Below are 13,384 nucleotides of genomic sequence, written 5' to 3'. Positions count from 1 at the left end.
GATACAACTGACTTGACAGTGACTTGACATTGATAATCTGCTGACAAAAAATAAACAGAAGTATCTATCAGACCAAAGACCAGCACTGAACTATTAATTTTATTGCACTACTGTGGCTGTGCTGTTTCCACTATCAACTGGAGAGACTCGCTGAGAGAAAGTAGCTGTTCTTCAAAATGATATTTTATTTGAGGATTTCAAGATAGGTTTCAGGGTTCATCATAGCACAGAAACAGCATTTCTGAAAATTACTAATGACATTCTGCTGGTAACAAATGAAGGACTTTTCTGTGTGCTGGTCTTGTTAGAGCTTCGTGCAGCTTTTGATACCGACTGAATCTACATATCTAATGAGATAGGTACCTTGGATGGCATTTCCTTAGACTCTGGCACTGCTATCTTTAATCAGGATCCGTTCTTTGACTCCCACATACCACTTCACACAAATTTTAAAATTCTAAATAAGAACTAGTAGAAGAGATCATATCTCTCCTGTACAGGCTTCTCTGCATTGGCTCCCTATCAAATTCAGAATAGAATTCAAAATCCCTCTTCTAACACACAGAAAGCCCTAAACAATCAGGCAACTTCCTTTCTGACAGGGCTTACTGTTCCCTACAATTCAGCTGGAACCCTATACTGCCAGGATGCAGGGTAACTTGTGGTTCCTAGAGTCTCCAAAAGTAAAATGGAAGCCAGAGCCTTCATTTATCAGTTTTCTCTCCTGTGGAACCAATTGCCAGTTTAGGTCTGGGATGCAAACACCCTCTCTATGTTTAAGAGTAGACTTACTGTAAGATCTTCCTTTTTGATAAAGCTTGTAGTTAGGGTTGGCTTTAGCCTAAACTGCCAGCTGCGTAAACTGCTAGACTTACCATCAGTTTTAGTATACGTACTGGTAGTATTCATAACTGTACTAACATTAACATCAGCATCATGTTTGTATTGCATTTGCAAACACTTAATTGCTCATATTATGTCGAAGTTGATTGATAAAGTAACTGGTGGTGGTTATTGGTAGCTAGTTTACTGTTGTTACCACTGTTGTTATTGTTTGTTGTGTGTCATAACTCCCAGGTCATTCTGTAGTTCTCTCCCCTTGTCCTTCTCCTTCCATCTTATTCATGTCCCCTGTCTGTCTGTCATTCCCCCTCCTCCTGTCTCTCTCTCTTTGTCTCTGTCCCTTCTTGTTCTGCTTGATGTTCCTACCTGTTAAAAGGAAGGCTTTTTTGTTGCTGCTTTTGGTGGTGCTTCAGTAGTGTTATTCTAATTACTGTTGCTGCTTTAGAACCACCTTAGCAGAGCCACTGATAATCTGTAGCATTCTGCGAGCTTTTAGAACCAATTCCAATGTTAATAAAGTAATAACACTTAATACACACATCTGTTATTCTCTGGCCAGGTATACATCACACAACATTTGTATGAATCAAACAGCAGGTCCATACTATCGATATTCTTCAGGGCAGAGCAGGGCTGTGACGTCAGCCAGTGTTTTTGTGCTGTTTTTTTAGTCTTGAGTAAACAGGAGTCCTGCTAGGCATCACAGGTAGCCAGGATCGAAGCTATTACTGTGGCTACTGGTGCAGAGCAATATAAGCAAAGAGATACATAGGGCTGACCACACACACACACACACACACTGGACTGGACCAGCAGAAAACTGCACCAGACAAGGTAAGTGCAATCAAGTACAGTACATGCATTCAAATATATGAAAAGTTGGACTCTGTGTCATTGCAGATGTGCTGTATTATTTAACTTTGATTTTCTTATTACAAGGCCATTAACTTATTTAATTCTTTGAGGAGAAATACTATTATATATCTGGTGTTAATATTCTTAATATGCTGTAATTAATTTTACTTGTATAGAATTTTAAACTAAGTAAAAGTCATATGCAAATATGAAAGAAATACAATTAGATGCAAACACACGCTCACACACACCCACAGAATATGGTAGTTTTTCTGCCATCTGTTGAAACATCAAGCTTTAGAAAGTTATATATTGTAATTTTTCTGCAATCATTTATATGCTGTTTGATTGTTTAGCATCTGAACTGATGCTAAGATTCAAGATTCCTTGACTTGAAGATGGATGAGACTGTGCTCGAACCCTTTTGTGACTTAGGTCATTTTACTTCTGCTCAGTTTGTATCTGCTGAAATTTGACTTGGGGTTGTTGTTGCATTACTTCTCAAGAACCATTTTACAAGATCCTATTAAACGTATCCATTTTCAAATTGTTAAACCTGGATGGTTGCTTGCCACTCTCTAACTTCATAGATATCAAATTGCAATTTCCATGTCTTCAGCTATAGCCAACACTTTAAATCCTTAGCTTGCCGTGATGTTTCTCTGGCCTGCTCCCCAATTTTTTCCTGTCCGTTTCACTTTGTTCCTTGCTGGGGGAATGCAATCAATAAATCGAAGCGAAGTAAAATCTGGTCAACTGGACGTAAGTTTATCTTGAAGACGTTTCACCTCTCATCCGAGAGGCTTCTTCAGTTCTAGTGAAGAGTGTGGAAACTCCAGCTTATAAACCTATGTGGGAGTGGTCAGTGCTATTGTGGTGGAAACGACCCTCCCGAGACTCACCTGGCCTCCCCAAACGAAGAACCTCTTTCACCAGAGCAAGAACTTCTTCACCAGAGAGAGAACCTCTTCAGCAGGGTTAGAACCAAGTTAGAACCAAGTTAGAACCAAGGAGGAAAGCCACTCCTTCCAGGACGATCATGTCCAAATCCTCGACAGAGAGGACAGATGGTTTGAAAGAGGAGTTAAAGAAGCCATCCACGTCAGGATAGAGAAACCATCTTTGAACAGAGGAGGTGGACTGCGACATTTCCTTTCACCAATTTACAACCAAGTCCTTTCAAAACTTCCCCAAAGAGCTCAGCTGAAAGACCCATGTGGAACGGCTGATGCCAGCACAGCCCATTAGCATCTGAGTGGTCGGTGAAACTCCCTAACGACCACCCCTGAAACTCCCTGACACCGCACAACGACTGTCGTTTGGGGAGGCCAGGTGAGTCTCGGGAGGGTCGTTTCCACCACAATAGCACTGACCACTCCCACATAGGTTTATAAGCTGGAGTTTCCACACTCTTCACTAGAACTGAAGAAGCCTCTCGGATGAGAGGTGAAACGTCTTCAAGATAAACTTACGTCCAGTTGACCAGATTTTACTTCGCTTCGATCTACAATGACCTGGATGAATGAGAACCTACACAGACAGCAATCAATAAAATCACTATGGCTAATAAATTGTCATGAAAGATTATTTAAGGTTTTAAATTGTAAGCTATACTGTATATTTTAAAGTTAAAAAACTCAGAAAAAGACTTAACCTTCTATCCAACTATCCTTTATACTTTTTATCCGTTAAGGGTTGGGGGGGGGAGGGGCTAGAGCCTACCTCAGCTGACATTGGGTAAGAGGTGAGGTACATCCTGGAAAGGTCGTGTGAAGTTGAAGTGTGACAGCAGTCTCCAGCATCCGAAGACAATGAGCAGAGACATCGTGCCCCTAAGAGTGGAAGCTTTTATTATGTGGCACAATTTGTAAGGAATACATGTTGAAGATACACAACCATGTAACAGTATCATCAGAGTGGAATTAGAGCTGCTCTGAGGAAGGGCCCTCAAACTCATTAGCCTGGGTTCTGTCTGTGAGGTGGTTTGCAAAGCCCAGAGTTGTACAATATTTACACCAATGCACATTTTAGTATTTATTTAGCTGAGTGTTAGTGTATTACATGCAGCATCTGTCTAACTCATTGTTTTGACATATAATTTCCATTGCATTCTTGATATATCCAACTTTCATTATGTTCTTGGTGTTCCAGATGATGAAAGCTACAGTTGTTTGGACATGCACTTTAGTCATCTGTCTGTGTGTAGAATCTTGGCATGCACAGAAGGTAAAAAATCACCAGCTCCTCATCTTTTGTTTAGGTTGCCTGCAAAACAGAATAAATAATTAAGTACCTTTAGGCTCAGGCCCTAATTGAGGCCTGAGCCCAGAGGTACTCCGGGGCGATGACCCTATTATGTTTATCTTCTTTTCCCCTTAGTTAAATGTCCACTGGGGTCCTCAATCCATGATGTACTTGAAGGGCAAACGTGAGTAATAACTAAACTCTCCTTTAACTCTGCTCTTGCACCCAAGTTACCTAAAGGAATTGTCTGTCTTTTTTAATTAATTGATAATTAGAAATATGTCCCTATAAGGTAACAAAACATTTGCTGTTTACTGTCATACATTGCCATGGGAGCCAGCAAGAAGATCCTTGACCAAAAGCAATTTTTTTTAATTTATTTTTTTAATAATGTCATATAATTATGAATTCAATTCCAGAATGTCAATAGGATTTCATTCAATAAGTCAGATCTTGTGTTTTTCCCACATTTGAAACTTTGGATCTGCTGTGTCAGCATACAGTTGCTGAACCATATGCTGCAACTATATGACAGCTTTATTATATCAGACTCAGTTGCATTCATGCAGTTGCACATTCCATGGTTTGCACCAATGGGGTTGGCTAAGAAGACAGGTGTGCTGTAATCAGCTGCTGTGTTCTTCTGGTTTTATAGCAATGCTTAGTTGTAGCTTAGGTTAATTACTCCTGTCTGACCAAGGTGCTGGCAGAAGTTCTGGAGTTGGTCCCCAAGCACTGCATACAGCTGCTAACTTCTTCCTCTTCTAAAGTCCATCCAAAGACAGTGATTGACATTATGACTATTCCACATAACATAAATCTACTGTTGACCAAATGCTGCTTTCAGCAAAAGGTTTTACTTCAGATGAAGCTGATCAACCCTGAACTTTACCCGTCATGCAAATCAATTCAAGGTTGTTAGGTTTTGACCTTTCAGATCCATCACTTCATCAGTCACATTGTGACCTAAATCTATATCTATATATTTTAAATTCCAGCTCTTCTCCGTTGTGTATGAACATCACTGGTATATTGCATTTGTTTCAGTTGTTGCAGTACAGTAAGCCTTCAGGTAAGAGGCTATTATATATATGATCAAAACTCCAGGTTCACAAGTAGGCCTACTGACAGTCCTTCCTTTGCGCTACACTGACTCAATCAGGTCATTAATGCTTGTGCAAACAAAATAGTAGAATGATAAATGAAGACAGACTTGCAAGCTGATCAAGCTACCTTGTTCAAATGATCCCTTTAAAATGCAGTGACAGGTGAAATTGTGATCCTCTTTTAATTTTGGTTTGTTGATATAACTACACCAGTCAGCTCCATGTAATGTAGTATCTAATGAGCTCAACTGTGTAATCTACCAATGGCCACCAGAGTTATTTGTTGCTGTAATTATTTATTTGATGCACACTTTCACTTTAAAAAGAAATCATCATAAATATCCCCATTTCGTCTCATGACTGAGATACTATAAACCAGAGGCACACTTCCATAATTACTGGAATGTTTGGTAATGTAATGATCTACCAACAAATTCAATCAATCAATACTGAGCTAAAAGACTCTATGTTTATACTACAAGCCACAAAACAATGCTTTATTTTGCTTGTGTGAAGTAACTAAAATTATCTGACTGCCCATTAACCAAAATTCCTGAAAGAAGACTGTACAAAATTATTTTTTTTCACTATACATTTGAAAAAATGTGCAGGGGAAGACTTCTTTTTTCTGTTGTGACAGAAGTGAGCCTCTAATCATCATTCTGCCAGGCCTGATATTTGCAGCTGAATTTTATCTCAAATATTGATTCTCTTCTTGTCTTCAGATGGCAGGAGATTTGTGTCCGGGGATGACAGCAGTATTCTGAAACAGGGTCTGCAGGGCTGGTACATGTATACAGTGCGCCAAGGTACACATCACTTTATGTTTCTTATCCTTTATTATCCTCATGCACTCAGGATTGTTTTCTGAAATCGGCATTCATCACCATAGTTTGAATAAAGTGTATATATTTTATTCATTTTTATTATATTTACGTAATATTTTAATGATAATTAAGGGGTGCTGTCATGCTAATTTGAGCACACCCTTAAATGTCTTGTTGACCAAATTACTCACCAGATTACTTGGTGAGAACATCTTGTTGTATAATTCACATTGGACTGTGATGCTGTTGCAATGAACAGATCAAAATGATGGTTTCTCCACAAGATGAGATCAAGATTTTAAAAGATCTGTTTAGAGTTTGACCATTCAGTTACACAACATGCCTCATCCACTATTTAACATATAAAAGGTACAGTAGTTTTCACCAGCAACAATAGAGTGTGTGTCTGTGTGTAGGCATCGAAAGGCTGCAGTCACTGGAATCTAACAAACCCAGCCGCATCGTGAGCTCTGAGAAAGTCCTGATCCACTTCCTCCCGAGAAGATGAGAGCGGCCTGCACCTGCATTGTTTCACTACTTTTGCGGGATGTGTCATCAGTCTGCAAGTGCAAAAGCATATAAATAAAATACCAGTTTATTAAGTCATTTAATGTATTATCACACATTTTTTTAACCTATAATGTCACTTCACACCTTTGACTCTCCATAAACTTGTGTTGTAATTTATTGAAGGAAAATGTATGCAGTCAGATGTTTGCACTTGCTCAGATAATTAAACAAACACCTTAAAAGCTAAATCAAAAAGGCCTAAATTACACAAACAGCATAAATATGATGGTCCTTATTCAAACTGTCTACAAGCATGGTGCAAGCTTGCAATCAGTCAAGTGCAAAGATCAATTCTTGCCAGCACGTGACATTTTCATGCCAAGTACCATCAACCTTTAACTAACAACTGAACTAGCGTTCCACCTGTGCTGACAGGTACTTACATATGTCAATGAGGCATGGTCTGCCATAACCATGGTGCATTGGTATTTTGGAACATCACAAAACTTCAGCACCATAGAGCAAGGCAATGCCGGTCTTTATTCAATGGCGTTATGTGTGAAGCCCTTTTCAGAGGGCACATCAATCAGATGAGCACATGCACGGCATTGCAATGCAGTTCTATTGATCACAGACAAGGTGGAAACACTGGCCGCCACTTCTTCCAAGGCCTGCTTCACTTTTGATGGCTTTGATAGATTCTTGCTGCTTCCTTATGGTTTCTTTAGATGAATGCCCATTAAATATAAAAACGAATATGATAGAATGTAACAAAATGGTTCTGTGGTTGATGGATGAAATCCTCTCCTCAGTCATGATAATATCACCCATCTTCTCCCTCTTAACCCTCCCTCTCCCTGCAGTTGAGTTGTACAGGCTTATGGCCCAGGGAAATAAAAATTTCCTGAGCCTGTTCATGTAGGAGCAGCATGATAAAAATCTGGTGCTGAATGGGCTCCTCTGTTGTTTGAGCAGAGAACCCATTCCAAACTTTTGGCAATATTGGACAATGTCAGTCACCCTCCATCAACCACAGATCATGCTGACCACTGAACCCGCTCTCCTGATCTTGTTCAGTGACTGGGTGTCTGTTCCCAGTGCAATCCTCTGAGCAGATCCCTTAGTAGAAGAGGAAACTATGCAACCACGCCGTAAATTCTAATTAGTTGACTTTACTTAAAAAAAAACATTCAAACCGATTGCCTTAAAAAAACTAGGTAATGCGTAGACCATTAATTGAGCTAAGAGCAGCTTTATCAGTATAGTATACTACCACTTGAGTTTCAGTAACTTGAAAGCTGTTGTACAGTTAACTCTGGACTTGGTATATACTACATATAATTACTATTGAGAGCTACTTAATCATTTTGAGTCAAGGTACTACAAGCATATTCCAAACAATTTATTAATTCAAGTTAGGCTAATTATTGTCGAATTCTCACAACTCAAAATCTCTGAGTTGTGTCAACTTGATCAGAAGTCTGATGTACTTAATAAAACCATGAAAACCGATTGGCTTTAAAATACCAAGTTAACACAACTCAAAATCTGAGTTGCGTTAACTTGATCAGAAGGATGATTTACTTAATAAAACCATGCTAACTGATTGCCTTACAAAAAAAACAACTTGCAACTTCAAAATCCATTACACATTAATAAAATGGGGGTCTAGTTCTCCACAACACAATGTAAATCATGAAAGTGACAGAGTTCAAAGTTAAATTTTATGATTTATTTTTGATTCATTTTTCCCACTTTGAAAGTGGTTCAAATGAAACTATGGAACAGTATGTCTTTCAAAGATTAAGTATTTCACCGTGTAAGTGAAATACAGATTATTCTTGTGTTAAACATGTACACATATTAGACATATTACTGTTTAACAAAAATTCAACAAATGAAAACTTCACATGGTGAAGTGCTACATCCTACCTAAGCATAACAGAAATAAGTTGTCTAAAAGGATACATTGTCAAAAAAGATTTTGAACATCCTTAATCTGAAAGACCATGTTCTGAACCATTATGATTTTTCACGTGCTGTGCACAAATGAGTCACAGTTGAACTTCAAACTTCTTACAACAGTAACAAAGATACAAAGACTTACAAAAGAAACAAAAATCCCTGAGAAATGGCTTGCGCAACAGATCCCATAATGTGGAGTGTCTTTGTCAACATTGTGTTAAAACAACACACAAAACAACAAAATCCACTCTTAAATCATATTCTCATTCACTCACTCAGCAGGAGATTTTTTTAAACTTTGAAGCTTGGGTAGCAGCTTGTTTTGTCCCAAGCCAAGAAATACTCGCTGCAGGAAGTTCAGAGTGTTTTTCATTGATTTGGGGTTGTCTAAATGGAGGGCATATGACAGGCCAAACAGAACTAGAGCAACAGGTAGGTTTTGGGCGTTTTTCGAGCACAATACCTCCCTCCACAATGACGCAAGTTGCTAAAGGCTCAAGGTGGAGCTGAGTGGTTGAACTTGACATATTGTCATCGATCACTGTCAATACCCCAAACGGCACATCTCTCCACATTTTATCACCACCGGAAACCTGAATAAAAAACACCACAACAAAATTAAAGCTGCAAGCAGCGTTGTTAGGGCCTAAGCCTCCTCGTGCCCGCGGTGGCAGGAGTCATCCCAAATCCAACGGTATGATGCTGGTGGGCCTTGCAGTTTAGTCAAGTCAATTTTATTTATATAGCGCCAAATCACAACAAAAGTTATCTCATGACACTTTACAGGTAGAGCAGGTCTAGAACCACACTCCTTCAATGAATTTACACCCAACAATTCTCCATCAGCAAGCACATCCTGCAACAGCAGCAACACAAACCTTCCTTTTAACAGACAGGAACGTCGAGCAGATCCAGGCTCAATGGGGACGGCCTTCTGCTTTGACCGGTTGGGGGGAAAGAGAACAGGAGAGCGGGGCAGAGACAGACAGATAATGGAGGAAGACAGATATGCAGAAGGAAAGAGAGGGACAGAGATAAAGAGAGAGAGAAGGGAAGAGAGTGATGGACAGACAAATTACAGTTTAGGAGATAGAAGCCTCAGTGTGATGCACAGTCTGAGTGCAGAGCTGAGAGCTGGCCCTTAAACAACCCCACCCCTGCTGCACACTCTGCCGTCTGTGTCAGAGTAGAGAGCAGAGGAGGATTTTGAGATTTTTACTGTGTTCACACCAAACAAATTTTGCAAACAAATTTGACCGCTGAATCATTTTAGTGTCCATTTGTGTCATTCGCGCGAATACGAGAATTCACTCACTTGCCCGAGTACCGACTATTTCCGGCAACGTTTCTTTCTGCCATTATATCATGGATATTCAAAGAACTGTTGCGTTGTACCTGCTGTGGAAGGCCGAAATACGTCGGAAAACTAAACGCCGTCGTCCCTGGGTTAACAACACCATCTAGAGGCGAGCACAGCTCGGTGAAATTCACCGAGCTTCTCCAGGGGCTGCACCTGGGTACCTGCCGCTTCCAGGGGTATTTTCGGATGACGACTGGCCAGTTTGACGACCTGCTAGCTAGGATCGGTGACCGAATTTCACGAATGGACACCAATTTATTAAACTGGTTCTTGTAATTTTGACACGTAGTGTCATATAGCACCTGGTTCCCACACACAGCAACAATCAACTTGTCCTCCATCTTGTGACACAGTCAGCTGTGATGTCGGGACAACCTCAAAGCTGATTGGCTGTTGTAATGCAAATTTTTTCACATTGGGGGGGTCAGGTCTCCCATTAAACACAATAGAAAAGGTGGCAATAACTGTTTATGCTCGGACAAAATTCTTTCTTTCTTCCACCACCAATTTGGCACGCACATCTGGTCTGGCGAAAAATTGAATACCCCCCCCCGCAAAAAACAAACAAACCTAATGACAGAAAAACAGATTTATGCCCATAACTGCCCCTAGGAATGTCCAACAGACATGGGACCAATACCGCTGTACTCGTCTCATCAAGACAGAAAGTCCCATGCTGATGTAATGTTGTTGCGCTATATTATGAACAGGACGTTAAAGCTCACTTTTATTTTGAAGGACAGTATTTTCTCAGTAATCTACTCTTTTTCGTTTTTTTCGTGTTATTGTTGTTATAAAGAATTGTGTGGTTGAAAATGTTCATATTAAGCTTGAAAACACAGCTAGATGCTAGAGGGAAGGTCTGAGAAATACATGAGGTACGATGCGCATTTTATTTTGAACTTGTACTTACCGTGTTGCACTGGGTTTCACTTCCTCTTGCTCGAGACTCTTCCCAGAGAGGTACACATTTCTGCTGCGCTGCATATTTTCATTGTTTTTGTTGTAAAATGTGAATGTAATTTAGTTTAAAATGTTTGTAAAGCTGGTGTAGTCAGAGACACGTAAAAATATATTTTGTTATTTTCATGCATAAACTTGCTAACTAGAGGAGAAGTGGAGAAGTTGCTGCGGTTCGTGTGTGTTGCTAGACTGCTGCGTAGTTTAATACACGAGGGTGTACAGTTGAGAATGAATGCTAACAGGAGCCACGTGGTGACTGTGGTCATGGTGTTATAGAGCAAGGAGAGCATATACAAGAAAAACCTGTGAATATTCTCCATAATGCAGGTAAGATAGTTTATGCAAGTTATTTTTTTTCTCAGTTCATGTTGATATAAATCGTATTTTATTTATTTTTGTACTATACCATCTTTCTCTTGCTCGTGACTCTTCCCAGAGAGAGCAAAGAGAGCATGTATGAGAAAAACCTCTGAACACCTGTGAATATTTCTTCTCCATAATGCAGGTATGTTAGCTTAGGCAAGTTACTTTTTTTCTCAGTTCATGTTGATATAAATCGTATTTTATTTATTTTTGTACTATACCATCTTTCTCTTGCTCGTGACTCTTCCCAGAGAGAGCAAAGAGAGCATGTATGAGAAAAACCTCTGAACACCTGTGAATATTTCTTCTCCATAATGCAGGTATGTTAGCTTATGCAAGTTATTTTTTTCTCAGTTTATGTTGATGTGAATCATATTTTGTTTATTTTTATTGTAGCGCTCCCTTTAGAAATCCAGTCTATAAGGGTAGGACTTCCGAGTTCTTCAAATATATTTATCAACGCTTTTAACCCCGATTTAATCAGTTTTAATTATAGCCTTGGATCGCTCTTTTAAAATTACCCACATGAATTGTTAAGTACCTACTTATGAATTCCCCTTTAACTTATCTTTTTAATAAAAGACGTTTAAACCTACCTGTGTATATGAATTCCAGAGAACAAACAGTGTTCTCTCTTTAAGGTAAGGATCAGATTAGAAATGAACTACACAACACCAAGTTTTAAGAAAAATAATTCAATTATTTACTTAATGAAAAATGTTTCAGACAATAATAAAGGACATGTAATAGGAATGAGTTAAACCTCCAACACAAATGTTCCTGTTTCTCAGAAAATACTAATTTAACATAGTCTCCCTCTTTAAGCGGACATAAAAAATAACATTCACAAAACACAATAACACACCAGTAACCCTTAATTGTTACTTCAAAATCACCTTAATACTGTGGGCCTACAAACACCTCAAGGCACTATGCTAAAGCCGGCAATTAAAATTACGACTACTAAATGGTACCGTAGCAGGCCTGATGCGATGCTTGGGTTCGTAGAGGCCCAAAACTTAGTGACCGCTTCACTCTTCAGCAAACAAAATGTCTCCGTCTCGTTCTCTGGCATTCACAGGGGCAGGCTCGACCTCCGATTAGCTATCCCACATGGACTCTGACTCTCTCTCCTCCATGATGCCAGTGCCTCACAAGTGAAAGTCCTTGGGGCTTTTCACTCTTCTGGGTCTCTTCTCTGTCTCCAGGTTGAAAACAGTGGTTACACTGAGGGAGTTAAACTTCAACTAGAAAAAGTCCGACCAGTGGTAATGAACTGGCGCGGGTCCATACTTCAACGTGGCGAAGCATTAGCATCAGCCTTAGCAGCAGCACAAACAAAACAGTCCGTGAACTTCGTGCAGAAATCCTTCCCGTTTCTCCCCAGGCAGTCCGTCTCTCTCCTCTATGGCTGTTGTGCAAACAACCACAAATGACACACTTAGCCTTGGTTTGTACACTCTTGCTAAAACTCAGAAAAACTCTGAGTCTCATTCACTCTATCTATCAACAAGCGCATGACCCAACATAGAAGAACCAACTCTGGAGGACAGGACTCAGCGGTTTTCCTCCACCTCAAGGATGAAAGCCACTCTTTCCAGGACGACCATGTCCAAATCCTCGACAGAGAGGACAGATGGTTTGAAAGAGGAGTTAAAGAAGCCATCCACGTCAAGATAGAGAAACCATCTTTGAACAGAGGAGGTGGACTGCGACATTTCCTTTCACCAATTTACAACCAAGTCCTTTCAAAGCTTCCCCAAAGAGCTCAGCTGAAAGACCCATGTGGAACGGCTGCTGCCAACACAGCCCATTAGCATCTGAGTGGTTGATGAAACTCCCTAACGGCCAACCCTGAAACTCCCTGACACCTCACAACGACTGTCGTTTGGGGAGGCCAGGTGAGTCTCGGGAGGGTCGTTTCCACCACAATAGCACTGACCACTCCCACATAGGTTTATAAGCTGGAGTTTCCACACTCTTTACTAGAACTGAAGAAGCCTCTCGGATGAGAGGTGAAACGTCTTCAAGATAAACTTACATCCAGTTGACCAGATTTTACTTCGCTTCGTTTCATGATTGTTGCAGTTTATTCGTATGAGATCCACACAAGTATTGATATATGAGGCCCCTGGTCTCTCACGGCTGTCAGCTGTTCGCCAAGTTGTGTGACGCTGGCAGTGAGTTGCTGCAGGTACTCCATTACCTGCATCAGCGATGTCTCGTGCTGGTTTACCCGGGCTGCTTGTGAGGAGAGGGCCTGCTTTAGTCTCTCTGACTCTGCTGGATCCATGCTGGCCAGATGATTCTGTGATGAGTCAGGCAAGGAAGTCTGGACCCAAACGCAG

General features: G+C 40.3%; 1 protein-coding gene across 1 annotated transcript; it reads left to right on the top strand.

Moving 5' to 3' along the window:
- The first annotated feature begins 3,852 nt into the window (after positions 1-3,852).
- Positions 3,853-6,433, top strand: LOC147258417 (spexin prohormone 2-like). The gene is made up of 4 exons (XM_086207686.1): positions 3,853-3,924; positions 4,078-4,126; positions 5,774-5,857; positions 6,292-6,433. The coding sequence occupies exons 1-4, from the start codon at positions 3,853-3,855 to the stop codon at positions 6,381-6,383; spliced, it is 297 nt and encodes a 98-aa protein (XP_086063812.1). The 3' UTR covers positions 6,384-6,433.
- Positions 6,434-13,384: the final 6,951 nt, after the last annotated feature.

The sequence above is a fragment of the Aulostomus chinensis genome, chromosome 7, assembly GCF_037954235.1.
Source record: "Aulostomus chinensis isolate RoL2024-O1b breed Wild chromosome 7, RoL_Achi_v1.0, whole genome shotgun sequence".
Classification (NCBI taxonomy): Eukaryota; Metazoa; Chordata; class Actinopteri; order Syngnathiformes; family Aulostomidae; genus Aulostomus; species Aulostomus chinensis.
The sequence above is the reverse complement of the archived record's forward strand: the minus strand, read 5'-3'. Positions and strand labels throughout refer to the sequence as shown.